Below are 27151 nucleotides of genomic sequence, written 5' to 3'. Positions count from 1 at the left end.
GAAAACTTCAATATGTTCTTGAGGTACAAAGAAGACTTGAACAAATGAAAAGGTGTACTGTATTCTTGACAATACAACTCAACATTATAAAGATGACATTTTTCCTTAACCTGATTTTTAAGTTTATCATGATTACAATAAAAATAACAAGATTAGGCCCAAATACTTACAGGAATTTAGTACAGAGTAAAACTGTCAACTCAGATTAGTGACAAAAAGATGGATTATTCAACAAATGGTGTTAGGAGAGTGTGGTAGATACACAGGAGAAAAAGTCAGCTATAGACCTGCATCCTGTATGGATAAGTTCTGAAGGGATTGAACCTCCAAATGTATAAAAATGAAAGTAGAAAGCACTAGAAGAAGCCAAGGGAGAATTCTTTTGTAACCTAAGAATAGGAAAGGCTTCTAACTTTGACTTAAAACTCAGAAGGCATAGGGACCAGCAGATGGCATAGTGGTTGTGTCATTGGACTCCCACATGGCTGACCATGGTTAGAGTTCCGGACCAGTGGCTTTAAACTAATGCTGGGCATGTATATGTGCTTATACAAAATCCTGGGAGGAGAGTGGAGGAGAGGGGATTGTGGTGTGGCCATCCCTCCCGGAGGTGATATCTCACTTTCTGTCTGTCTCTGTCTCTCAAGCTCATACACCCTATAGCAAAAATCTCTCTAAAACAAACAAACAAACAAACTCAGAAGGCATAAAAAGAAAAATTAACAAATTTGACTATATAAAAAAATAAACATTTCTGCATGACAATAACACTAGAAGCAAAGTTCATAGGCAGAAAAGTTACAATTCAAATAAGAAAACCATTTTCTCCAATTTATTAAAAGTCTCAGAAATCAACTTTTAAAAGACCAGTATCTCAATATAAAAATGGGGAAAGAATCTTTTTGGTTTCTATGGGTCCCCTTTATCCAGAGTAAAGTTGCTGGGCTTTTTAAGGTGTACTTTGGATACTAAACATCTTTTTCTTATTGTGAATCTTATGCTTTCTTAATTGTTGAAAATGTTTAAATAAACATTTTGTAGACAAGTCATTCGGTATTTTTGCTGTCTGTTCTTTCATTTCTAGTAAGTCTTTTCCCTTGTTTAACCGATGCATCCCTCAAACACCGGAGTGCTACTCCCTGTTTGCACCTGTCCTGACAAATGATGGTGACACTCTCCATCGAATTCTAAGTGGAATCATGTCAGGAAGAGACACAATCCTTGGCCTGTGTATCCTCGCATTAGGTAATTTTCAGTTAACCTTGTTTCAGTAATTATTTATGGGATGCGAGATTTTCCAGCTCTTGAATATGTTATATAATGAAAATAAGCTTCTTCAATCTAAAGCTTCGTACTGATTTTGTTCATAGACATTGTCAATGTTGCAGGTTTAAATGAAGGGGGCAGGAGCACTGAGAATGGGAGAAGACCAGCTGACTCCATGCCAGAAGGACTGCTGGGCAGGGTTGCCTGGGCAGGGGATTTAAAAAGTGAAAGCAAAGTACAGGTTTATTTTGTTGTGAAAATTTTTTGAAATCCATGCATAGTTTATTCATAACAAGTATTGAGTATGAACTTTTTGAAGGGTCCCTTGCACTGACTATGTTTCAGTATCTGGTCGTCAGCTCTGCATTAGAGATGGAAATGTCAAGCAGAGTGCCGATTTGTGAAAAGCCCAACTGCTGGGGGGGACCAGAAACTGTGTCTTCCGGCTAGTATGCCCTCTCCCTGTAGGTCAGCCACAACAGAAGCTGCTTGTGAGCAAGGAAAGGAGGTCTGTGCATCCAGGATAAATGAAATCAGACTACAGTAGCCTGATGTGTCCCACTCTTCAAAGGAACATGCCTGCTTTGGCATGTTCTGGTAGGCAGAACACGGCCTTGAGCTGAGACTTCTCTGGGCATTTTGGGAGGCAGCTAACTGATCTTTACCCCTTTACTTCTCATTTTCTGTGTCAGCTTGTTGAGCCTCATTAAAAGTCAACTTTCTTGGGACCAGCAGATGGTGTAATGGCTATGTCGCTGGACTCCCATGTAGTCAACTGTGGTTTGAGTCTGGACCTGATGGCTTAAATTCATGCCGGGCACGTGTGCGTGTGTCCAAGATCCCAAGAGGAGAATGGAGGAGAAAGGATTGCAGCATGGCCATCCCCCCTGGGGGGTGATTTCTCGCTTCCTGTCTCTCTGTCTCTCTCTGTCTTTCTGGCAAGCAAACGCGTCCTATAGCAAAAACCTCTCCAAAAAAAGTCACCTTTCTCTTTGAACAAGTTAATACACTCCGCTTCTTTAGACAATAGTAATAGCCTGTTACCTACGCCTTTCCAGTGGTACCCCCAACTTCTTGGCTGAAAGAAACTCTGTGATCAGTCATTAACATATTTTTGCCAGTTTACAAATTGAGTTTTCCATAGTTTCATTACCAAAAGTTTCTAATGCCTAAACGTTTGGAAATACTTAGCAAGTCACCATTATATAGATTCCAGACTTCTTATTTAGGCTGATAATGACTTTAAATGACCCGGATAGGATGCTTTATCCCCTAGATTCTGGCATGGTGCCCATTACAGTAAGAAATCCAGGTTAGTGCTAATATCACATATAATGACCTAGTGTCCTCCAAGGACCACGTATACATTAGGTTTATAATGGCATTAACAGCTGTCATTTATGGAGTACCTATCACGTGTCGGGCGCTGTACTTATTCTTAGCTCATTAAAACCATCAGAATCTTGCTCCCACTCAGAGCAGAGGAAGAGGAGACTCAGAGAGGTAAACTGTTTGTCCAAAGTTGTACATCCAATGAGCAGATGGTGGACCTGAGACTCAAACCCACATCTGTCTGATTCCAAAACTCGTATTAGCTACCACATTGAAATAGCTATATGCAAACCTAGTTTATTGTTTAGAAAATAAAATAGTACTTAGAGATTCACTAATACTAAATACTTAGAAAAATCTGTAAGTCTAAAAGCCCTACATTTTATTGGAAAATAAAATGCAGTTATTAATGCATACAGCTTATTCAATAGTAAAAAATGTGAATGTTACATTTTAAAGGTATCAATCTTTTATACTTAATAAGAATATCGGAGAATTTTTAAAGTTAGAACTTTACATAAGCCCAGTACAAAGTCAACAGACTTAAGTATGATAAAAAGTTTAAATTGGGGAACCAGCAGTTAGCGTAATGGCTATGTCGTTGGACTCCCACGTAGTCGACCGTGGTTCGTGTCCCGGACCCGGTGGCTTAAAACTCACGCCGGGCGCGTGTGCGTGCGTACCCAGGATCCCGAGAGGAGAATGGAGGAGAAGGGATTGCGGCGTGACCATCCCCCCTGGGGGGTGATTTCTCGCTTTCTGTCTCTATGTCTCTCTCTGTCTGTCTGGCGAGCGCACGCGCCCTACAGTGAAAATCTCTCAAAACAAAAAACAAAACAAAACAAAACAAAACAAAAGTTTAAATTGTTCATTTGGATTTGTAAGGAAAAAAAAATCTGAGTATTTGGGGATAATACCTGCTTTTTAATTTTTTTAATTTTTTAATTCAAGATGAAAGCTAGTACTTTCAAGTCTGGCTTACTGCAGCTGACTGAACTTGTATGTGCTTCAGAAAATGCACTGGGTGTGTCTTGCTATTTTGTTTGGTGTTTGGTGGGTGTTCCAGGATATTTAGGGATTGAATAACACCATGAGCCCTCCCTTTTCCAGAGGGTTCCATAATCCTACATTACCATTCTTACCCTCTGTTGGTGTCGGGGTTTATGTGTTTTGCTTCATTTTTCAGCCTTGTCTTTGGCCATGATGTTCGCCTTCCGATTCATCACCATCCTTCTGGTTCACATTTTCATTTCATTGGTTATTTTGGGACTGTTGTGTAAGTATTTCTACTTGATTGATTTCTTTTCCATTAAATGAAAAGCCTTTCCAGTGAGTATAACTCGAAAGTTGGCATTTTTGAGCTAAGTGGCTCTATGGCCAGTATCTTGTCCAGCTCACCATTCAACATGAGAGAAAACTCAGGCCCAGAGCGGGCCACAAGAGTTGCTTGTATCTCACAGAGAGTAGCAGTCAGTGCCCAGTCTGCTGTTTCTTCTACTACACTATGAGGGCCCTGAGATGAGCTGCCCCGGGAGTGATCCTGGTGTCCACAGCATTAAGGAATCCCAGTGCCTGGTAGAAGCATTTTACAGGATGTTTTCCTGAACCTGCGCCTCACCACCGCCATTGGGGGGGCCCTCAGCTGTCATGCGAAGGATCTGACCAGTCTGAGTGGAGGCAGGCCTGGGCTATCTATTATTCTCTTTCTGGTTGTTAGATTGTGGGTCTCACCAGGGGTTGTTTGGATGGGGGCTGAGGGCAGGAAGTTCAGGGCAGCAGAAACTTACCAAGTGTACAGGGTGTTTTCATTTCTGATAACTGACATGACCAGAGTGTTTCATTGCCCTGAATAACCAGCCTTGCCCTCAGCATCATAGACCTTGTGAATGGCCCTGTGTTGGAGGACAGTGACCTGTGAGGGGTGCTTCCCCCATAGACCATGAGTAAAGATAACTGTCACCTTCCTGTAGTTTCTGTGGCTGTGGCATAAGGTGGCATTTTGTACCTAAATGCAGAGTATTTGCAGTATCAGGGTTTCCTCAGAATGAACCTGTGATTCCCACAGGCCTCATAAACCTTCCTGGTTTTGTGGGTGAGAAGCCAATATCCAGACGCACAGGTGTCGTCACCAGCAGAGCTTGTTTGAAAATGCTGATCTTCAGACTCTAACATTCCTCTCACCATCTTGTCAGTGAAATTTCCTTCATCCCACACCCATACCCATCTGTGGGCTAGACACCTATGCTCTGGAGTCACCTCCCTGGGTCTGATGAGCACCTTCCCGGGACTGGCAGCTCTTCGTGGGCTGCCCTGGCTCTGTACTCCCCTGGGGATTTAGAACTCACTGCCCGAGCAAGGTCCCCCCTGGGTGGCAGAAGCTGGATTTCCAGGTGGTTCTGTAGGGCGGGGGTGCCTATCTCATGGTGTGTATGCTGAGCCCCGCTGCTGTTTTGTCTTCTAGTTGTCTGCGGTGTCTTATGGTGGCTGTACTATGACTATACCAACGACCTCAGCATAGAGCTAGACACCGAAAGGGAGAATATGAAGTGCGTGCTGGGCTTTGCTATTGTATCCACAGTTGTGACGGTAAGAATGCCCTTCCGGCAGCAGGTCAGGTAGCCAGAACAACTAGAATCCAAATTGTTGAGTTCCAGCCAGGAACAACTAGAATGTGTTTTTCTTTGATCTCAGAATGGGCATACATGGTTCACTGCCTTCTTTGGATTTGAGATCTCTGCACAGGAATAAATCAAACCCTTCAATAAATAAGAAAAAGGGTTTTAGTTCTTTCCAAGTCATTTTTGCCGTCTCCTAGGAATGGTCTGTTATCCTTACCGATACACCATTTTTTTTCTGTTACACCATTTTCACCCCGACAGGTCATAAGGTGGGCACTGTCGGGGAGCATGTTCAGGACAGCTCCTGTTTCTTGTTTGTGAGGAGAGGTACCTCTTCCAGCCAAGGATGCACAAGCGCTGGGCTCCCTGAAGGGCGTGGCAGCTCCTTGTGTCCTGGAACACACAGAGCCCTTTGTCTCCACGGGGTTATTTTGGTTTTCAGAGAACCTGTTGCCTCCTCAGTGAACTCTTGAAAACAGGCGAACTTAGAACATTGAGACAGCAGATACCGGTTGTGAGGGGAGGGTAAGTGGCAACCAAAATGAATTCAGATCTCTCCCAGGGGGCCTTAAAAGGGCTAGTATTAGGACCAGCAGATGGCATGGATGGTTACATTCACATAGTATGGACTCCACATAGTCGACCATGGTTCGAGTCCTGGACCTAATGGCTTAAAATGCACACCTGGCACGTGCGCGTGCATGCCCCAAATCCCAAGAGGAGAATGAAGGGGAAGGGACTGCAGCATGGCCATTCTCCCTGGGAAGATGATTTCTTACTTCCTGTCTCTGTCTCTCTGGCAAGCACACACACCCTAGAGCAAAAATCTCTCTTAAAAAAACAAAGTGCTAGGATCACTAGATCCTGGGGAGGGTCTGGGGTTGATTTCAGGGAACTCACGGTCATCCTTGCTGGTGTGTTGCTCACTATTTTATGGAGAAGCAGCATCCAGGGGTTTCCACAGTTCCCCTCCACAGGACTTCCTGTGCGCGCAACGCGGAGGTATTTGTGGCTGCCCAGATCCCAGGGTCAGGGACTAAGTCTCTTCACTGAGAATATGGTTGGGAAACGGGATGGCTGTGAGAAGAGAGAGGCTGTTTTTGCTGCATCTATGAGGACCACCAGGGGCTGGTGTCGAGGGCAGATTGGAGCCATGGTTCATGTACCGTGCATTTGACACCCTGGTAAGAGCCGATTGCTGGATGAGCTAGATTGACACTTGTCCTCTTAGAAGCTCCAGATTCTTTGTCATCATCTCCGTTTTCACACAAGGCTCTGCACTAAGCGATAAGCTAGCAGGATGTCAAACACAGGCTAACACAGGCCCATGGTACAATGAACGACACAGCAGGCAACTTCATGGTGTGGTGCCCTGAGAGAGAGACGCCCTTTGCAGTCCCAGGCCCATGCTCACATGCAGGTCCCACCACCTCCTGTGTGACCTGGGAAAAATCACTGAACCTCTTAGGCCTCAGGCTCCTCATCTGTCAAATGGGAATGCTATTGCAAAGTTGCCCGCGGGGTATGGGCTTCCTTCCCCTGAGGGGCATCTGCACCATGGGAGCTAAGCATGCACCCAATGAGGCTGCCCAAATGCTGCCTGGCAAGTGGTCCTCACTGGCTCGGCTGGAGAACTGAGTCTGGGAAGGCTGGGCTGGCTGTGGAGCAGCAGGGTGCATGCCCAGGGATGCCATGCTTACCCTGGTTCATGCACACACCAACCCACCCAGCCTCTGCTCCCATGGAGCCCACAAGGGCCTCACAAGGAGGACAAAAGGACCAGCCGAGTCTTGCCCCCTGGCCAAGCACCATGGCCAGCCCAGCTCTGGTCTCCGAGAGGAAAGAGAATTCCCTTTCTCACTTGCCCTTCTCAGTCCTGCTTCCCAGAGAAGGGAAAGAAAAGGAAGAGCCAACATTAGCAGGAGAGTAGTAGTAGAGCAGGAGGGTGCATCCCTCATCTTGCAGCACCCCTCATCCGCTCTTGCTCACCTTAAAGCCTCCCTACTGCTTCCGCTCCTGTGTCACAGCCCCAGGTGACTCAGCTTCGCCTAGGGGCCTGAATCGCAGAGAGGCCCTTGTCCACCACCAGGACCTCTCGGGTGGAGGTGTGCTCCTGTCTCCTGTGTTCCCAACAGGTGCCTCACAAGTGAACTGGAGAACTTGCGGCGTACTTTTAGAAAGGCACTGTGTATGTGTGTGTGTGTGTGTGTGTGTGTGTGTGTGTGTGTGTGAGAGAGAGAGAGAGAGAGAGAACTTGTAAAATACATATTCCACTTATGAGCTACAAGCCAGGCCTATTTGCCTAAATATTATACCACTTTACTTACAGTTTCAAACAGAAACAAATCTCTGTCTCCCTCTGCCTGCATTAGGTGTTGAGAACACAGAGATGGAAGCATAGGTTGAGTATCCTTTATCTGAAATGCTTGGACCAGAAGTGCTCAGGGTTCTGGACTTTTTTTCATATTTTGGAATATTTTTATATAGGCAGTGTGATATCTTAGGGATGAGACACAAATCTAACCAAAAAATTCGTTTATGTTTCATATGCACCTTATACACATAGCCTGAAGGTAATTTTATATAGTATATTTTTTTAAGAGAGAGATTTTTCTTTTCTATAAGGCACGTGTGCTTGCCAATGAGACAGAAAGGGACAGAGACCCTGAAAGCAAGAAATCACTCTCCAGGGGAGACAGCCACACCTTCAATCCTTCTCCTCCGTTCTCCTCTGGGGATTCTGGGCAGACACACACACATGTCCCGTGTGAGTTTTAAGCCACTGGATCCAGGACTCAAGCCACAGTCGACTATGTGGGAGTCCAGCAATGTAACCATTACACCACCTGCTGGTGCCAATTTTACATGGTATTTTCGTATTGTAGTGTTTTGACTGTGACATGTCACATGAAGTGTCAGGTATGGAATTTTCCACTTGTGGCATCATGTTGGCACTCAAAGTTTCAGATTCTGGAGCATTTCAGATGTTAGATTTTTCCCTTTTTAGGGTGCTCAACCTATACCTATGCAGACTTTACAGCTGAAGGGTCTTCTTGGGGTGTCTCACTTGGCCCCTCTTGACAACCCCCACTGCAGGGTCAGGGGGTTCTGCTCCCAGATCCTGGAGCAGCTTCTGTACAGTTTTCCCCACTGCCCTCCCTTCACTTGACTGTGAAATCCTTGAGGGAAGGAACATGCCACACCAGCTCTAAGAGAAAGGGCATCTCAGGCCAAGCATGCATGGCGTTACTTGGGCAGGAGACCTTCAGGAAGTTCCCTGGGTGTACATGTGAGATCCAGGTGCGGGGAAGGGTCATGCTGGGAAGGTCCTGATCTGCAATAATGAGTCTGATGTTTTCCCAGAGGCACTGGGAGCCATCCTGGGTTTTGGCCTAACGCTTTACAAAGGTCCCTTAAGCTATAAGGCAAAGCGGTATCAAGGTGAGAATGGGGTCCCCAGAATTACATTCAGAAAGCTACTGAGGCTATTGGGGTCCAGATGGGAGAGGATGAGACTTTAATTATTGTAGCAACAGTGGAGATAGAGAGGAGAGGACTGCTTGAGAGGTATTTAGAAATCCAGGTCCTGATTAATTAGGATTGTGCTGTGTGCTGGGCACGGTGCCAGCCCTTAACAATAAGGGGCGGCCCTGCTTCCCAGAAGCTCAATATGATGGAATTCAGGCAAGTAAACATTTGCGGTAGAAGATACTGAGTGCTCCATTAGGGATAAGGTGGGAGCACGTAAGAGAGGACCATAACTTATTCTCGGAGAGTCCAGAAAAATGAGGGCCCATGGATATAGAAAACAGAGAAGGCAAAGGAGATGTTAGAATGAATATGATGAATCTGGATCAGAACAAGCTGAGCTTGTGACACTGTGGGATATCCCTGGCTTTATCAGTAACTGATGTGCTTACCCATCTAGTGAAAGGTGAGGCTGGGGAGTTTGATGTGGAGGAAGTCAGCCTTAGGAAGCATGCTAAAATCACAGCGGGGTAGGAGATACCCCCCACAGATCCTGGGAAGCAATAATGGAAGAAGTAGGAAAGCCAGAAGAAAGACCATGGAAGCCGAGGGAGGAGAAAGTTTTAAGAAAACAGGAGCAGACTAGAGATGCGAATGCCACACCATGCCAATGTAAGATCTGAAATGTTCCATGGGATTTAACATTCAGGAAGTCGCATGAAGTGACCTTAGGGAGAGCAGTTTCAAGAGAGTGTTGGATTCTGGAGGTTAGTATGTGGTTAAAGAATGAGTTGGGGTGGATGTATAGATGGGAGGGTAGACATGGCGGTGGCTGGGTGGGGATGTGGGGTGAATGATGGTTTAAATTAGTGTAGACTCATAGATATGTATATGTCTAGGAGGGACTGGCCAGTGGAGAAGAAAGCACAGAAGGTTGCTTGGAGACATAGCCACCATCCTTTCTCCTCAGACTCATAGTCCCTTGCCCTTTTGCAGTATCTTCAGTTCTCTGAGTGTACTGTGTTTAGGGAAGGGTAAAGGAGATGGCTCTCTGGTCCTAATGGACCTTTGCTTTTTCTTTTTCTTTTGCCCTCTGACCAGTGCCTTTAGGAAGGGACTGTGTCCTGTTCACCATTACTCTTGCGGGAGCTAGCATAGGAACCAGTGCATGTAGGGTGCCCAGTTGGCATTTGAGAATCCATCTGTTCAGTTATAACTCAGTACTATAAAGTAGTAAGTAACTATTTTAAAAGAGCCATTTCGCTGAATGCCTGTCGAGTAGTGGGTTTGTTTTAAACTCTACCCAGTTCTCTGTTTATTTGAAATAATTTTACTCTGACCCTTTTCTCACCAGGCGGTTCTGCTCATCTTGATTTTTGTCTTCAGAAAGAGAATAAAGCTGACAGTTGAGCTTTTGCAAGTTGCAAATAAAGCCATCAGCAGCTCTCCCTTCCTGCTGCTCCAGCCAGTATGGACATTTGCCATCCTCATTTTCTTCTGGGTCCTCTGGGTGGCTGTGCTGCTCAGTCTGGGAACAGCAGGTAAGGGGCAGTGGGTGGAGGTTCCTTCACCGTGGAGTCCTCAGAAGATGTCACCATGTCAGAGCCTTACCTGTTTTGTGGACACCAGACCTCTCATGCAACCAGAGGTGTCTCATGGCAACAGCGATGGTACTAGGGGCTCTGCCATGGGGAAAGCTAGAACTTCCTTTCTGTCTTCTGTGGTGGCTTTAAAGAAACTGGATTTATGTTCCATGGAAGAATAAATCCAGGAAGGGCTGAAAGCTTTGGGGAAAGCTATGAGATGAACAAAGGCCAATAGAAAAAGTATTATCAAATGTCTTATCCAAAGATAAGACATTTGATAAATCTCATCCAAGGAAATTTGCTAACCCCTAGCAAATCAATAGGTGGTTAAGGAGCACCCAGGAAAGATTATAAAAAGTGGCACTGTGCCCCACAGGGCCAGCTTATGTTGGAGACAAGTGCATACAGAAGTTCACACTGCACTGGGCCTGGGAAGACAGACTGTATCCTTTATTCTCTGTCACGTCCAAATAGTGACTCCCTACCCTGGGGTTCCTCAGAATCAACTTTGTTGCTTTACCTGGACGTGGGTTCTATCCTTGGAGATTCTGATTCACTTGGTTGGGGCTGGGACCGAGAATATATTGAAAGCTTCACAACAGAGCAGCTCCATTCTGGAGCACAGCTATGCAAAGTGCTGTCTGAAACCAGATGAGGAACTTATGCCGGAAGCAATGTCAATCCATTGCTTTCTTCATTGAGAAAGCTTTCTAATAATAGAATGAAACAACGTGCTTAGGTGATGCAGTTGGTCTACATTCTGACACAAGCTTCTTCTCTCAGACTAGTAAAGAAACAGTGTGGGACAGGCAGCTAGTGAGTGGGCTGTAAAATACTCTCTGTTTGAATTGGTTAAAGCCCCATTAAGTACCCTGATGTGAGTATCAAAGAGTAAGTTGCTTTCTAAGACTGTCACCACAGCGGATGTCCAATCAGCAAGGCTAACGATAGCCCTTAATGCCTTACTAAGTTCATGTTGTCCCTACCGGGGCCCAGTCATATATGTACGAGACACTGCTGTGTAGTAGATGCTCAGTAAACCCCTCCCTCTCCTCCAGGGCTAACCCTCACCTCGGAGTCCAGGTGGTCTGCAGGCCCCGGAAAGTCACAGCCCTTGGAACCCATACTTCTTGCTTCAGAGGTGCCATAGGGGTGGTCTCTTTCTCTGGGGGTCTCTGGAGTGATTTGAAGACCTAGAGTGAGCTTCCACTAATTAGTTATCCAGGAAGGGGCCTCGATTAAACAGGTACATGACTATAACCAGTAAGGGCGAGATCTGTCCGAGAGTGAAGGAAAACTCAAAGTAACAGTGGCTTAAGCCAAATATAAAGGGATTTCTCTCTCAGCTAGGTGAAGTGCTCTTGGAGGTGATCCATGCCAGAATAGTGCTGCAGAGGACACGGGCCCAGATACCTTCCTTCTAGTTCCACAACTCTACCCTTGCTCTGCATTCATAGTTGGAATGTCCACGCAACTGCCACTGCCATGTCTTATTCCAGCTGTTAGAGATGGTAGGAAAAAGATGAGCACCCCTCCCAGAAGTCACAGCATTTCCATCCACACCCCACCGGTTACATGGCACCATCTACCTGCAGGGAGGCCAAGAAATGTCATTTCATCTGGAGCAGCTATGTACAGTTTAAAAATGGAAGATTTGGGAGTCAGCAGGTGGTGTTTAAGGCACTGGACTCCCACATGCCCAACTGTGGTTTGAGTCCCAGACCTGGCAGCTTGCTTGCTCACTTTCCCACTCTCTCTTTGTCATTCTCTGATCAAATAAAAAATAATAATAATTTTAAAAAGTTTTTTTAAGTAGTAACAATAAATAAGTAAATAAATAAATATTTTAAAAATTGAAGGTTTGATCACCAAGAAAAGAGGCAAGCAGATACTGTGGGACAATTAGAAGTCTCCACTAGAGGAACGCTGAACAATCTTCTTCTGGCTCGCTTGCTCAGAGTCTCAGTCCAGGTCAGCAGGGAAGTCAGTGACCTTTGTGCTTAAAGAAAAATAGCATTCGTTGAAATTCTCTAGGTCCTGAGCTTGTCCTGGGTACTTTCTTATGCTTTCCCCTTTAAGTATCCTAATCCCCTTGTGACCTGTGTGCTAGTATGTTTAAGTTATGGGAAAGAACATTGAGATTCTGTGTAAGTGGTTGGCTGAAGGTCATACACCTGGATGTGAGGGCTCTCAGACTGCCAAGCTCCAGACTAGAAGTTACGCTCTTTCCACCATCAGACACTTCCTCGTGTCTGGAATACAAAGGGAGGAAAATTAAATGAATAAAAAATTGTCCTTAGGTTTGTCTGTTCAAGACCAGGTCATATTGGGGACTGTTCTCATCTGTTGTGTGGCTAATAACAGAGATATCCGAGTCTAGGTGATTTTTTAAAAAATTAAGATTTAGGGGCCAGCCAGTGGTATGGAGGTTAAGGCAGTTGGATCCCACATGGTCAGCTATGTGGTTTGAATTGTGGGCCCAGTAGCTTGAAAAATACACCATGCCCATACCCAAAATGCATGTCCAAAATCCCAAGAGTATAATAGAAGAGAAGGGATTGCACCTCCTGGGAAGTGATTGCTCAATCTCTCTCTCTCTCTCACTCTCTCTCACTCTCTCTCTCTCTCTCTCGCTCTCTGTCTGTCTCTCCAGTGAGTACAAACTTTCTATAGCAAAAATACATACATACTTACATACATACATACATAACATTTTTTTAAAAGATGGAGATTTATTTAGCTCATGGGTTTGAAGATCTGAGGTCTAAGAGCTCCTGGTGAGAGTCTTCTTGCTGGTGGATAACGTGGCAGAGGGCATCACCTGGTGAGAAGGCAGGGTCACGTGTGTCTGCATCCACATGTGTGTGTCTCTGCTCTCTCCTGTCCTTGTAAAGCTACCAGGAGTCAATCATGGGGCCCAGCCCAGCCACCCATTTCTAATCACTTCCCAAAGGCCCCCCTTCTCAACACCATAGTCAGGGTTACTTCCCACCGCCCCCATCCCAGTATGAGGGCTCACCAAATTGTAACACATGGATTTGGGGACATATTCAGATCAAGGCAAGGACCACAGCAACTGGCCAGCAGATGGAGGCTGTGCCTATGACGTGGTGTCTGGGGCCTGTGGCTGCAGGGCAGCGTGGCAGGGCTGGAAGTGAACAGCCAGAGCCGGCTGCAGGGGAGGTTTGCAGGAAGGCAGAAGACGGTGCATGGGTATGGCACTGAGGTAGGTGAGCCCTTGCCCCTAGAGAATCACCAGGAGAAGGGGAAGGTCTTGGGAAATTTGGGTCAGGACTACGAAGGACCTTCCTCCACCAGCCTCATTAGAGCACAGCCAGCCCCTGTTAAACGCTTGTCTGGGTAAAGAGACTTATGTCTGTGATCAGAACCCAGGATGTGCTGGAGCAAGGCTCATTCATTCATCCTTTAATCCACGATAGTCAGTGGGCGCTAGGAGGACAAGACACTGACTACGGTAGCAGAGAAGGTGATGCTCAGAGATGGCTAGACCAACCATCAAATGTGGCCACAGCCAGGTTGATAGATATAATCTGGGGAACTATGAGAGGACCAGACCAAGGCTCCGACCCACCTCATGAGTCAGGGAGGGCTTCCCAGGATAGGCTGGAGAATGTCGGGAGACCAGAAGATACAGAGAACGGCAGAGGGGTAGAAGTGGGGGCAGGTCAACTCAAGGAGAAGATTTGGCCCCAGGGAATGAGAAGCGCCAGCCTGGACAGTTGGGGATGAAGTCAGAGAGGAGCAAGCCCCGGGCTGACTTGCGGGGGAGCCACCATCATGGTGCTCTTTAAGCTCCCCCTGCTTGGGCCCCAGTGAGGCCCAGAGCCTGCGAAGTACGAGCAGCCTCTACCTCCAGGATGGAGAATGGGGGGGGGGCGGGAGAGGAGGAGATGAGGAGGCGTTCTCCAGGGCTGAGGCAGCCTGTTCCCCAGCCAGCTCACAGCATGGCGCCCTGAGCACGCAGCTCTCTACCAGGAAAAGATGAAATGAGCAAGAACTAGAGACATAGGAGGCAGGGAAGGAACTGGGTGTCCAGGACCTCACACAGGTGCCTGCAACTTGGTCTTCCCAGGAGAAGAGCTGCCACACTGCGCCACCCCCTCCGCACTGGGGTCAGGCACCATTGAAACCAGACCGCCCGTCCCCTGAGCCACCTGCCTCTCTCTCCACTCCCCTGCGGGCTGCCTCAGGTGCACAGGGTCTCCTTTGTTTGAAAGGCTGTTTCACCCTGTGTCGGAGTGACCGGCTCCAGGACTGGGCAGGGCAGCAGCCGCCTGCCTTTCAGATCTTCAGAAGAAGCCTCAGCTATGCATTTGAAAGCTGTGAGCTCTTTTTCAGCTTCTGAAAGGGCGCCTGGTATGGTGAGGGCCACAGGTACATGCCTGGGTGTCTCACACCAGGTCCCTTCGGGCTGTCACAGCGAGGACAGGCTCTCCCTCCATCTAGTGCCCCATTGTCCTCAGTCAGTAAGTAGTTGTGAGTCTTTTTATTGTGTCAGATGGTTGAATGAGGTCATACTTTGTATTTTTAAAAATACAGAAAAAGGCATGAACTTAGGTTGATCAGGTTACCCAAATGAGCTCTTTCTCTAGTGCCTGTTAGTCTGTCAACTAGGGGACACATTTCGGTTTGGTTGGGGATTATTTATTAGGCTGTTGGGACTTGTCTGCTACTAGCCATGAATGACTGCTGAAATCCAGTGGGAAAAAGTGGCAACTTGAGAACCCGGCAGGTGCTGTCGGCAGGTTGAAGAAGGCCCAGATGATCGGTGATGGCTGGTCATTAAGGTGGTCTGGAAGCCCCACGGCCGGTACAAATGAGGAGACCCGTGGGGTGGCCTTCCGCAGTCTGTGCCATAGCTAGCAGAGGGCAGTCACAGGTGCACGCAGCATGCTTAGGACGGGCCGAGGTCAGGCTTGGGTCACAGACAGTAACAGAAAGGGTCTTCCAGGGGCTTCCCTCAGAGGACCCCGGGGGCAGACTGTTCGGCCTGCCTGGTGTGTTAATCCTGTGCTTCCTTTTGCCATTTTTGCAATGAAAAAATTAGCAAGGAGGCTGAGATGGGAGGAGACTTTGCTTAGCTAACAAGGGACTATATGTTTTTTTCTGTTTAATTTGCCAGAGGATGTGTGCACTCACCAAAGAAAGAGAGAGAGAGAAACCACCCCCCAGTGGAGTGTGGTCACGCTGGAATCCCTTCTCCATTTCACCATCCTGTCCAGACTGGGGCACGTGCACACCTGCCCAGTGTGTTTCTCAAGCCACCAAGTCCAGGACTCAGATTGTGAGGTTGGCCATGTGGGCTCTCTCCTCCAACCACCACACCACAGGGCTGAACCATATATTTTCCTCACAAGAGGAACTAAGGAATATCTAGCACTACCTTCTGCTCTGTGGCTTGTTCTCTACTCTGCCTAACATTTGAGAACACAGTTTACAAGAAAAATTTTTTTTCTCTATTTCTTAGTTGTTGCTATAGGATGTACATGTTCATCAGAGAGAAGTAGAAAGGGAGGGAAAGTGAGAAATCACCCCCAGAGGGGATCACACAATCCCTTCTCCTTCACTCTCCCTCAGGATTTTGAATACATGCACTTACGTCCAGTGTGATTTGCAAGCCACCAGTTCTGGGACTTAAACCATGCACTCTGCCATGTGGGATCCAGCCACTTTAACCACCACACCACACAGGTTGGCCCCAAATATTTATTTATTATTACTATTGTTATTATTAGAGATCTAGAAGATAATTGAAGTTATTTTACAAAAGCCTGCTAGCGGCCCAGCCCTGTGCTAGGAACAGAGTGAAAGGAAATTGCATCAGAGAGATAGGAAACAGCTCCTGCTTTTCGGATGCTCCGGGGGCCTTTGGGATCCTGCAGAGGAAAGAGGCCTTCATGCTTTTACTCCTCTGAGATCTTCCTCCAAAATCCTTTCCCGTTTCCAACTCTCGCCCCAACTTTCTACCCTGCTGCTTCAGAAATCAGTCATCCTGAAAGGTTTGTTTCAAATTCTGTATTATATTCCTCGGAAAATCTCCTATAAATTTCTCAGCCATACTTAGACGCTTATTCTTATTGTTTCCTTGCATGTTTTAGTATTCTTTATTCTCCCAATAAATACTCCTTTCTGCTCACTGTGTGCTCAGCACTGGAGCTGCCTGTGTGCCTACTGTGTGCCTGAGTACTTCACCGACAGCAGTGAGCAGGACAGAGGCCCTGCTGCCCAGGTGCTCGTGTTCAAGCGGGCAGGGAGGGAGGCAATGATTTGCCAGAGGGGGGATGCGCTCACCAGAGAAAGAGAAACCACCCCCAATGGGGCGTGGTCACATAATTTCTTCTCCTCCATCTCTCCATCCTGTCTAGACCTGGGGGACACAGGCATACCTGCCCAGTGCATTTCTCAAGCCACCGAGCCAGGTGGTCAGTACCTGTCCCATGGGGATAAATGCTATGAAGAACAACCAAGCAAGATGTGTTGTCATCCCCCTTAGGGCTGGGTCCTTGTCCTTTCTCTTGTGTCTCTGAGCTCCACAGGCTACCCTTGAAGGAGTTCAGCAAATGTGAGCTGTGTGTCAGGTCGGAATTTACATCAGTGCCACAGGTATTAAGTGAGTCACCTATGCGGGAAGAACCTACTGAGTTGTAGGTTCTCTGTTAGCTTTTTCCGCCCTTTTCTCTAATCCTTGTGCTGTAAGAGGAGAAGCTGAAGTCAGCATTGGGGGCTGGCAGAACCCCATTGGCCAGAAGAGGCAAACTACACAGAATATGTTTGGAAGTAGAGCCCTTTCACATGGGGCTTGCTTCCTTTGGGAAATTATAACAACCATATTTACCACCTTCCTTAAAAACTGCCATTTATACTGATCACTTTATCATCTTAGTTTTTTGAAAGGCTTTAAAGCTTGCTAATGATATTGAAATTTATAGCTAGCTACATGGAGAAGTCCCTCCAGATTATTCTGATGCTCTTGAGGGAGATCTCTAGAAAGTTGTTTCCAAGTCTAGGGACCAGCACATGACCTAATGATAACATCGCTGGACTCTCAAGTAGTCAGCTGTGGTTCAAATCCCAAACCTAGTATTAAAACTCATGCCAAACATGTGTGCGTGCATGCCCGAGATCCTGAGAGGAGAATGGAAAAGGGACTGCAGTGTGGCCATCCCCACTAGGAGGTGATTTCTTGCTTTCTGTCTCTCCAGCGAGCACATGCATCCTATAGCAAAAATCTCTCTCTAAAAAAAAAAAAAGAAAAAGAAAAAAAGAAAGAAAGAAAGTTGTTTCCAAATCTCTTTAATAAGCCATATTATTCAAGGAAGACATATCCATTCATGCAACAAATGTTTTATTGAACATACGCTGTGTGTCAGACCCCATTAAAGGTGCTGGAGACTGATAATAAATGATGTAAGTAGTGAATGTTGTAGTACTTTAAAAGATGACAAGTTATATGCAGAAAAATAAGGCAGAGAAGAGGAATAGGAAATGCATAAGGGAGCAATTTAAATTTGGTGATCAAGGGGTGCCTTGTCGAGAAGATAGTACTAGAGCAAAGATTTGGCAATGTGGGAAGAGCCACGAGGCTACCTAAAGCAAGGGGAGATGTCCCAGGTGGAAGGACCAGGAAGGGGCCTGGTGTAGGGCACAGCGAGGAAGCGGAATGGTTGGGTATAGTGCACGAGGAGGTAGGAGAGGTCTGGGCTCAGATCCTGGGCATTGTCGGCCTTTATAGGAAATTTGTCTTCTAATGGTAAGTCTTCCTGAGCATTTAAGCAGAATAGAAACATGACCCGACTTAGCTTTAGTGACAGTGATCTGGGTACAAGATGATGTGGTTTAGAGCAGGATCGTACGGTGGGAGTGGCATGGCATACTGGATTCTGCTTCTAGTGTATGGGTGGAGTTGGTAGGATTTCATGATATATTGGATCAGGGATGTGAAAGAGAGCAGTTGGGGATGACACTGATGCTTTTTGATCTGAGCAACTGAAAGACGAAATTACAGTAAACCGAGATGGGGTAAGTACTTAAGTGGAGCATTTAGGGGCGATCAGAAAAGTAGTGTTTGGTTGCAGTGGTTGACATGTCTTTTAGACAGCCAGATGAGGGTGTCGAGTTGGCAGTTAGCTGTATGAGTCTGCAGTTCCGGGGAGATCCCAGCAAGAGGTGTACACCTGAGAATCTGGGAGCATATAAATAGCACTTAAAACCATGATGTATATAAATATATTAGAGGTTTTTGCTATGGGCATGTATGCTCTCCAGAAAGACAGAAAGAGGCGGAGAGACAGAAAGCGAGAAACCACCCCCCAGGGGGTATGGCCACGCCACAATCCCTTCTCCTCCATTCTGCTCTCAGGATCTTGGGCACGCACGCACACACACCCAGTGTGAGTTTAAGCCACTGGGTCCAGGACTCGAACCATGGTCAACTACATGGGAGTCCAGTGACATAGCCATTATGCCAACTGCTGGTCCCTTAAAACCATGATATTAAAACGAGTGTGATGCACACTATTAAAGCTCGGGGTGGAGGCCAGCCTTGGACTCCTGGGTGTCGGAAGTGTGCTACATCAATGGCAGGATGTTCGCTAACACCAGTAGGGCTCACCTCTGTGACTGGAGATTGATAGTACTTGCTCCCACATATGCTCGCCTTTGTAGAACATCGGTTAGCACAGCTGGGTCAGTGCGCTTTCACCTAGGTACTTTGGCTCTCACCTCGCCAAAAAAAAAAAAAAAAAAAAAAAAGAGTGTGGATAGAGAAAGAAAGCAATCCAGAACCGTGCTTTGAGACACTCAGTGTTAAGTGCCCCAAGAACAAGCAAAGGACACTGGATGGAATGACTAGTAGGGAGGGTGAGAAGAGCCCATTTTAGAACAAGTCATATCTGTCTGTATCTCATTTATAATTAGCATTGTGTGATACTCCTTATAGCTAATCCTGTATCGTACTCACTATCCTAAGGAGTTTGGCCGTTTATTGTACTAACTCATAACAGTGCCATGTATGACATTTAGAGCCACAAGACTGGATGGAATCACCAAGGGAATGCAAAGTAGGTTTTGTGGGACCAGCAGGTGGCATAGTGGTAAAGGTGCTGGACTTTTATGTGGTCAGCCACGGTTTGAGTCCTGGACAGTGGCTTGAAACTCACACCAGGTGCATGTATACGCACCCTTAAAGTCCCAAGAGGAGAATGGAGGAGAAGAGATTGCAGTGTTGCCTTCTCCCCTGGGGGGATGATTTCTTGCTTCCTGTCTCTTTGGCAAGTACATACACCCTATATCAAAAATCTCTCTAAAAATAATAAGATTTTTTTAAAGGAGCAGTAGGTTTTGCTATTGTCAGGTTATACGTAACAAAACAAATTTTTAAAAGATTTTTCTAAATTGTCAGAGTGTATACATGTACGTGCACGTGTGTATGTGTTTGTATGAGAGAGAGAGCACACTCATGTGCACAAATGCATCCTCAAATGGGGAATAGAAATAGTCATGCCACATCCTTTCCCTCCCTTTCTCTATCCTATCAGGATGCTGAGCATGTACACACACATACCTGCTTTGTCTTTCAGGCTGCTGGGGCCAGGATTTGAACTGCAAATGTGAGATCTGGCCTCCTATGCACAGCACTTAACTGCTGTACTGAAGGGTCAGTCTGAAACAGATTTTAAAAGGTCTGCCACTTGCTCAAGACTGGTCAGTCATTATGGGACAACATGGAGATGTGAATCTCAGCCCGTGTGTCTATTAAGCCCAAGCCTGTAGCCACTTCCTCATGATCCATCTTGTCCACTTTCTTTATCTTTGTCACGAGAGATAAAGTCCAGATTGCTGTCAAGGCTGTGATTGGAATCAAGTCTCCTAACAACCCAGTCAGTGCCCTCTCCACCTCCAGCCCCTTAGACTCATCAAATCTGGGGATCTACCCAGAGTCCAGTTCTCATTAACATTCCATTAGCTGCACTTAGCAGTCTGTATAATGTGCAGGTCATTGTAACCGTGCAACTGGTCATTTGATGAGGGGCTCTTGCCTGCAGTGATACAATTATCCAGGAGAGGGCAGTCGTGTGTGTGTGAGTGAGCATGTCTCCCCCACCCACAGGCTGTTACCCAGCCCCTGCTTTATGTGACTTCTGTTTCCAACCTTTTACCCTGACGCCAGAGTGCTTGATTCTTTGGAGAATATGTGCTTAAAGCACTGATTCTGAAGTAGTCATTTTGCTCCCACATGGCATTTGGCAATGTCTAGAGACATCCTGAGTTATCATAACTGGAGGAGAGGAGAGCAGATGCCCTGGGATCTGGTGGGTAGAGGCCAGACATGCTGCTGAACATGCTACGAGGCCCTGACCTCCAGTAACTAGGTATCTGATCCAAAGTGTCAACATCATGATGCACTGAAAGGCTGAGAAAGCCCTGCCCTAAGGGGAAGTCTGTATAACTGAACCCCTGGAACAAGCAGAAGATGGCCTCAGTAAAAACATTCAAAAGCAGTGATACAATTAGGGGATTCTGTTGCTTCGAGGAATGCCAGAGGTTTTAAGGTCTAAGCAGATCTTCACGTATCTCCTTAGCTGTTCTGCTAGCTGCTGTTAGCTGCCAGGCTGCCAAGTAGGAATGTCTGAGAATATGTGCCCTGGACAACGTAGGGCAACTGAGAGGAGTCACTGCCCCTCTAGCACCAGGGCTTCCATCCTTATCTTTTAACCATGTGAAGGAATCATCCCTCCTGCTCTGTGGAAATGTTCCCCACCCCCAAACTATTCCTGATGTTGTAACCTGTTCTTGCAAAACTGCAATCTGTCCCCAAGACCAGGGCATTGTCGGAGAAGCAGCATGCCTGTGCTCTGGCCCCTGGCGTGCCTGAGATTCCAGGGAGTGGTTCTCAAAGTCTCCACTGACCTGCTCCACTGAGATGTGCATTCTAGCAGTGAGAGGCCACCTCCTTAGGAAGACAGGCTGCTTTTCTGGAACACCCCCAACTTTGGAAAAGCATAAGTATTTATTCTTGCCTTACCTGAAATGGCCAAAATGAGCCCAGGGTTGATAAAATATTAGCTTCTCTGCAAGTCAGGCTGCTCCATTTTTTTTCTCCCAATGTGATTCTTGTTCAGCAGAACATAGAACACAAGGAATTAGACCAGCTATAGTCTGTGAAATCAGTTTTGCTTTACAGACTGATTCCCTTCACCCACTTTCTCTGCACACAAATCCTATTGTGACTATTCAGAGACCCATGAATTATGAACCTCCAGACAGTTTATAGCTATGACAGGAGATACAAAACTAACTTTAAATGTTGTTCAAGTTGTAGGTTTCAGCAAAGGTCAAAGTACAGTCTCTATGAAAGGCAATATGGAAGACCATAGCACAGTAAAGATAATTGATAACAATTCGATATATATTCCAAAATCATTCAAAGAGTAGATTTCAAAATGACCGGCCCTATAGTGCAGCGATTAGGTGCTGTGTGGAGGGAGCCAGATCCCACATGGTTGACCACGGTTCACATCCTGGCCTCGGAGACTTAAAAAACATGCTATGCATGTGTGCCCAGGATCCTGAGAGGATGGCAGATTGGAGAAAAAGGATTGCAGTACGACGAGCAGGTCCACTGGGGGGTGCTTTCTCTCTCTCTCGCATATGCTCTCTGGCATGAAACAAAAATAGTAGCTTTTGAAGGTTCATGACACAAATTATGTTTATTGCCCTGATTTGATCAGTATCCATTGTATACCTATATTGAAAAACCATGCTGTAGCCCATAACTGTGCTCTATCTACTCTCTGTAAATTAGACATTATAATTTCTTAAAGTACCACTCATATTCCTTGTAGTAGTTTACTTAAAATCTATAGAGGAAGAACATCTGATAGCAAACCCAGCCATAAGGCTGGAATTTGAATTTACCGTGGTCCACAGAGCTAATTCAAGGGACGCTTTAGATGAGGGAAAAGAAAACAGGGTATAGCCACGTGACTGGGAGAACACTGCTAAGTCTTACTTGCTGGCCTCAGTGTAATGCTCCTGAAAGTCATTAATAATCATCATCATTGCCGGTTATAGAGATATGCCGATGGGCCAGGCCCTATATACCAAGCACCGAACCGGATAATCTCCATGCTCAAACTGCTACCGGCTGAGGTTTTGTAGATAAGGATATTAAAACTTTATGAGGGGACTAGCAGATGGTGTCATGGTTACGTCACTGGACTTCCATGTCGTAGACGATGGTTCAAGTTCTTGACCTAGCAGCTTAAAACTCACACTGGGTGCATGTGTGCCCAGGGTCCCAAGAGGAGAATAGAGAAGAAGGGATTGCAGCGTGGCCATCCCCTCTTGGGGGAGGGGTGATTTCTAACTTTCTGGGCCTCTCTCTCTCTGTCTCTCTCTCGCTAGTGAATACACAAACCTTATGGCAAAAATCCGTCTTCCTAAAAGAACAAAAACAAAAACTTTATGCAGTCAAGTAACTTATCCCATACTCCCAGAGAGAATACTGAGATTTGAACCTAGGAAGGGTAACAGTAAGGACCAGTAGACATTTTAAATGTGCCAAGTGTTTCAGAAACGAAACCTGAAATGAAGTCTTTTGAGAAAACAGAGATCCTCATCTGTTTTACAAAGTCTACATTTTTGGTGAAGTAAGACTCCATAGCATGCTCCAAAGATTTTGTGTGGTTTCATAACATAAGAAGTTTGGTTTGCATCGCAAAGTGGTGTGGGAGAAAAACCGCAGGCTTTAGAGTGCAGTGCGTCTGGGATTATGTTCTTCCACTAATCATGAGCAGTGAAACTTCCCCAAAGTGACCCGACTCTTCAAAACCTCACACTGACAAAGCGGGACGAGTGTTAAGAGTGTCTTGTAAATTGCTTACCAATCATCACCATAGTTGTTGATGTTCCTTAGAAGTTAAATCTGTGTTCTAAATGTTTAATTTTACTGCAGAGATTTTAAGTTATGGTGTGTGCTTCAAACTTGCCTTTGCCCCACGTGTTTCATGTAATTCCAAAGATGAAACATGGAGAAAACATGACTTACAGAGAACCATGTTCTATGCTTAGGAAAACACTGGTATAAAGCATGTTTGTGTTTTAAACGTCAGGATCTGCCCATGCTATTGAAGGTGGCCAAGTGGAATACAGGCCTCTTTCCGGCATCCGGTATATGTGGTGGTACCATTTGATTGGCCTCATCTGGACTAGTGAATTCATCCTTGCGTGCCAGCAAATGACTATGGCTGGGACAGTGGTCACTTGTTATTTTAACAGGTAGGTTCAGTGGTTTTCTCCTGTCGGGCTATCTATGTGCTTCATGTTGTACATATCAAAAGATGTTTGCAAGTTTTGACCTGATCCATCAAAAGAGATTGGCAGGAGTAAAAGACTAAGCTAAAAGTTGGACTGGATGCTCATTTAATAGTGAGAAGAAATGCTCTACCTTAAATCTGTAATGTTGTCGAGCTCTTTCACTTTAAACAAGAAAATTCAGGAAGAAGCGAAATAGGGAATTGATTGTATTACTTAAAACTGAAAGATATCTGGAAGATAGCTGAAGGATATCTGAAGAGTTGAGTTCTCAAGTAAATATCCATTCTTATGACTTCACACTATCAAAAATGATTGGCCTTAGGTCGGCCCAGTGGTCCAGTGGTTAAGGGAGGTGGATCCAATGTGGCCAACCATGGTTCAAGCCAGGTGTGTGTGTGTGTGTTTGTGTGTGTGTGTGCACATGTATGTGTGCCCCAAATCCGAATGGGACAGACAAATGGAGGAGAAGAGATTGTGGCATGACCACACCCCACTGGGGGATGCGTATTCCCTCTCCTTTCCCTCTCTGTCTCTCCCTGATTTGTGTGTATGCCCTCTGGCAATATTAAATAAATAAATAAAATAAAAAACTGGTCTATTTTGAATATACTTCAGTTAAGTTCTGTGAACCCTCATGTCTTACGTAAAATTAGGAGAATGTTTGCTTAGAAAGTTGTCTTAAATCCTAAAGGAATTGTATGTGACTATAAAATATAAGTAATTTCCACAGAGTTCTATACTAATGAGTTAATCACTTCCATGTTTATACCCCATTACCTCCTGAAACTTATTGAGGATACCCACAGACCCATGCATGCATCCCTGAACCCCTTACATCCTGTGTGTCTGTGTGTGTCTCCACGGCAGTGATAGACTACAGGCCAGAAGAGCACAGCCAAGACAATGACAGGGTCAAATTCAGAACAGGAAGTTTACTCCCGATAGGGCTGCTCTCCTCTCATCTGTCAGACCAAGTGAGTAGATAAACATCAGTTTTCTTCGGGGAAGAAAGTCAGCCAGGGATGATTCATGCCATTGAGCAGTTACTCCTGAAGGTAAAGAACACTGTGGGTTTTTAATAAAGCAGTGCTGTCGGGAGCCAGCGTCATCAGAGACTCACACTGGGCCCACGAAGGGGCTGTTGCCCTTGGCATTCAGAGCCTCCAAGCAGCCAGAGATGGGTGGTGTGTAGTGCTTGCTTCTGAGAAGGGGAACAAAGATTATTCTCATCAAATTAGCCAGCAGGTAACATTTGTCTGATGGAGTAATTTTGTGTTTTCTTAGAATAACAAGCCAAAGCCTTTTCTATAAGGGCTTTTGATTTGGACTTCTCATGAAGCAAATGCATTTATCTCCTAATCCCTCCTTCCTCTCCAATATTTCCAAAAGTCATAAAAGAACAAGAAAGGCATAAACACACAAAGGCAGTGAGAAACAGAGAGGCATGACAGCAGATAAGAAACATTAAGCAGATCTAGCCACTGTGGCTCAGACGGTGGGAGCAGTGTCGTGCAATGCCGGAGGCCATGTGGGAAGATTCTGGGTTCACTTCCCAGCTCTGCATGAACACACCAGGTACAAATGTGGACATGCTCGCGATTCTAACTGGCTCCAAGGCTGGGGGTGGGGAGTATCTTGGTGTGTGGGCCCTGTTGAGGGTCCTACCATATGTGTGTATCAGTAAATAAATAAACTGGAAAGTAAGAAAGAAACACGACCAGATAGCACGGAGCAGAAGGTGGATGAGCAGTGACTCTGAGCATGGTGGAGAAAGCGGAAGAAGTAGGCCTGTGTGGGGCTGAGTGAGGAGGTGCAAATAAGCCATGGGCTAAACTGAGCCACAAAAACTCAGAGAGGCTCAGGAATTCACTTTGTAAAATGTACTTCCAAAGAGGAGCAGTTGGACTTCCAGACGCCCTCTTCCAGATGAAGCACAATATAGAAATTCCAGAGACACAAATCAGTCTGGGCGTGGGCAGCAGTTAGCTGAGGCTGGGAGGGGGGCTCTGTACTGAAGCAAGGGGAGTAATGGACATCTAAACCCCGAGGACTCCGCCACCCATACCCCATATTCCACAGCTCGGCTCCCAGGATGTTGGCAGCCAGGTTGATATCCCCTAGGGAGGGTATAGAGGAATGTTGTCTGGAGAAACTGCCTACCAAAGTGAAGACTACCGATAGTGAAATAGAAAAAACAGAGTCCCCGACACCTAACAAATAGGCAAGCCCACCAGACAACAAGCAACGCCCCTCACACGGCGCTTCCACGTCGCTATTTAGAGCCCCAGTCTTAACCAGTGATTATTAAGCATTGGAAGAAAATCTCCAGTTGTAGAAAGAGATCAAAATGAACAAAACAAAGAGTTTAAGGAAAATGGAAATGATGCGGGCCCCAGGAGAAAACTACAAAGAACAAAATACTAGAATATTAGCATAGAGAGCAATAACATGCATCTATAAACTAAGACAACCCCAAAAAGAAATAGAGAGAACAAGACCTTTAATGACAAATGTGATTGCAAAAGTGTTTTCTATTAAGTGATTGAAAGAATGAAAGAACTCTTCCATAAGATGGAATAAAAAGTCAAAGAAATGGAAAATGAGAAAGGAAGGATAAAAAATTTAGAAGATAAATTTAGGAGACCCAACATCTGACTGATAAGAGTTCCAGAAATAGGATGAAAACAAAAACAACCAAAAAAGGAAGTTACCCATGAAAATTTCCCAAGACTGGAGGACATGTGTTACGAGAAGATCCCAGAAGATTTTCAAAGGAAAAATAGATCACAAGCGAAAGATCAAGAATAGAAATGGAATCTTTCAGCAGCAACTCAGGGGAACAGTAGAGCAAGGCTGTCAAAAATCTTGGTTTTTTTTGGAGAGGTTTTTGCTATAGGGCGTGTGTGCTCGCCAGAAAGACACAGAGAGAACAGAGAGACAGAAAGCGAGAAATCACCCCCCAGGGGGGTGGCCATGCAGCAATCCCTTCTCCTCCATTCTCCTGTTGGGATCTTGGGCTCGCGTGCACACATGCCCAGCATGAGTTTAAGCCACCAGGTCCAGGACTTGAACCGCAGTCGACTACATGAGAGTCCAGCGATGAAGCCATTACTCCAACTGCTGGTCCCAAGGCTGTCAAAATTCTAATGAAAGATTATTTCCAACCTACACTCCTATACCTCCTCCTACAATCAAGGGTAAAGGAGAATAAAGTCATGCCCAGGCGACAAAGTCCCCAAAGATTTTCCTCTTCATATCTTTTTAAGGCAGATCTTCTCCACTGAAACTAATGAGTAAGCCAGAAAGAGAAATGTGAATTTCAGAAAATGGGTTTCAGGAGACCAGGAGATGCCATAATGGTTATGTCGCTGGACTCCCACTTAGTCAACTGTGTTTCAAGTCCCAGACCCAGCAACTTAAACTCATACTGGGCACAACTGTGTGCGTGCCCAAGATCCTGAGAGGAGAATGGAGAAGGGATTACAGCATAGCCAACTCCCCTCAGGAGGTGATTCCTCACTTTCTGTCTCTCTGTCTCTCTCT

At 45.8% G+C, this 27151-nt stretch overlaps 1 protein-coding gene and 1 pseudogene across 10 annotated transcripts in view; both read left to right on the top strand.

The window, feature by feature from the left end:
* SLC44A3 (solute carrier family 44 member 3) overlaps positions 1-27151 on the top strand; it is a 91405-nt gene that overhangs the window by 14921 nt on the left and 49333 nt on the right. For all 10 annotated transcript variants that reach the window (XR_001369569.1, XM_014583058.1, XM_014583055.1 and 7 more), the window contains 5 exons: positions 1085-1245; positions 3785-3874; positions 5060-5184; positions 10039-10225; positions 23404-23569. Coding sequence is in view for 9 of the 10 variants with exons in the window: in XM_014583058.1 (XP_014438544.1) it covers positions 1085-1245; positions 3785-3874; positions 5060-5184; positions 10039-10225; positions 23404-23569 (729 nt within the window). In the remaining variant the exon portion in view is untranslated. The remainder of the gene's footprint in view (positions 1-1084; positions 1246-3784; positions 3875-5059; positions 5185-10038; positions 10226-23403; positions 23570-27151) is intronic.
* LOC114005572 (uncharacterized) lies at positions 18798-18941 on the top strand (annotated as a pseudogene).

The sequence above is a fragment of the Tupaia chinensis genome, unplaced genomic scaffold (assembly GCF_000334495.1).
Source record: "Tupaia chinensis unplaced genomic scaffold, TupChi_1.0 Scaffold144016_1, whole genome shotgun sequence".
NCBI lineage: Eukaryota > Metazoa > Chordata > Mammalia > Scandentia > Tupaiidae > Tupaia > Tupaia belangeri.
This window is presented reverse-complemented; position numbering and strand designations above follow the sequence as displayed.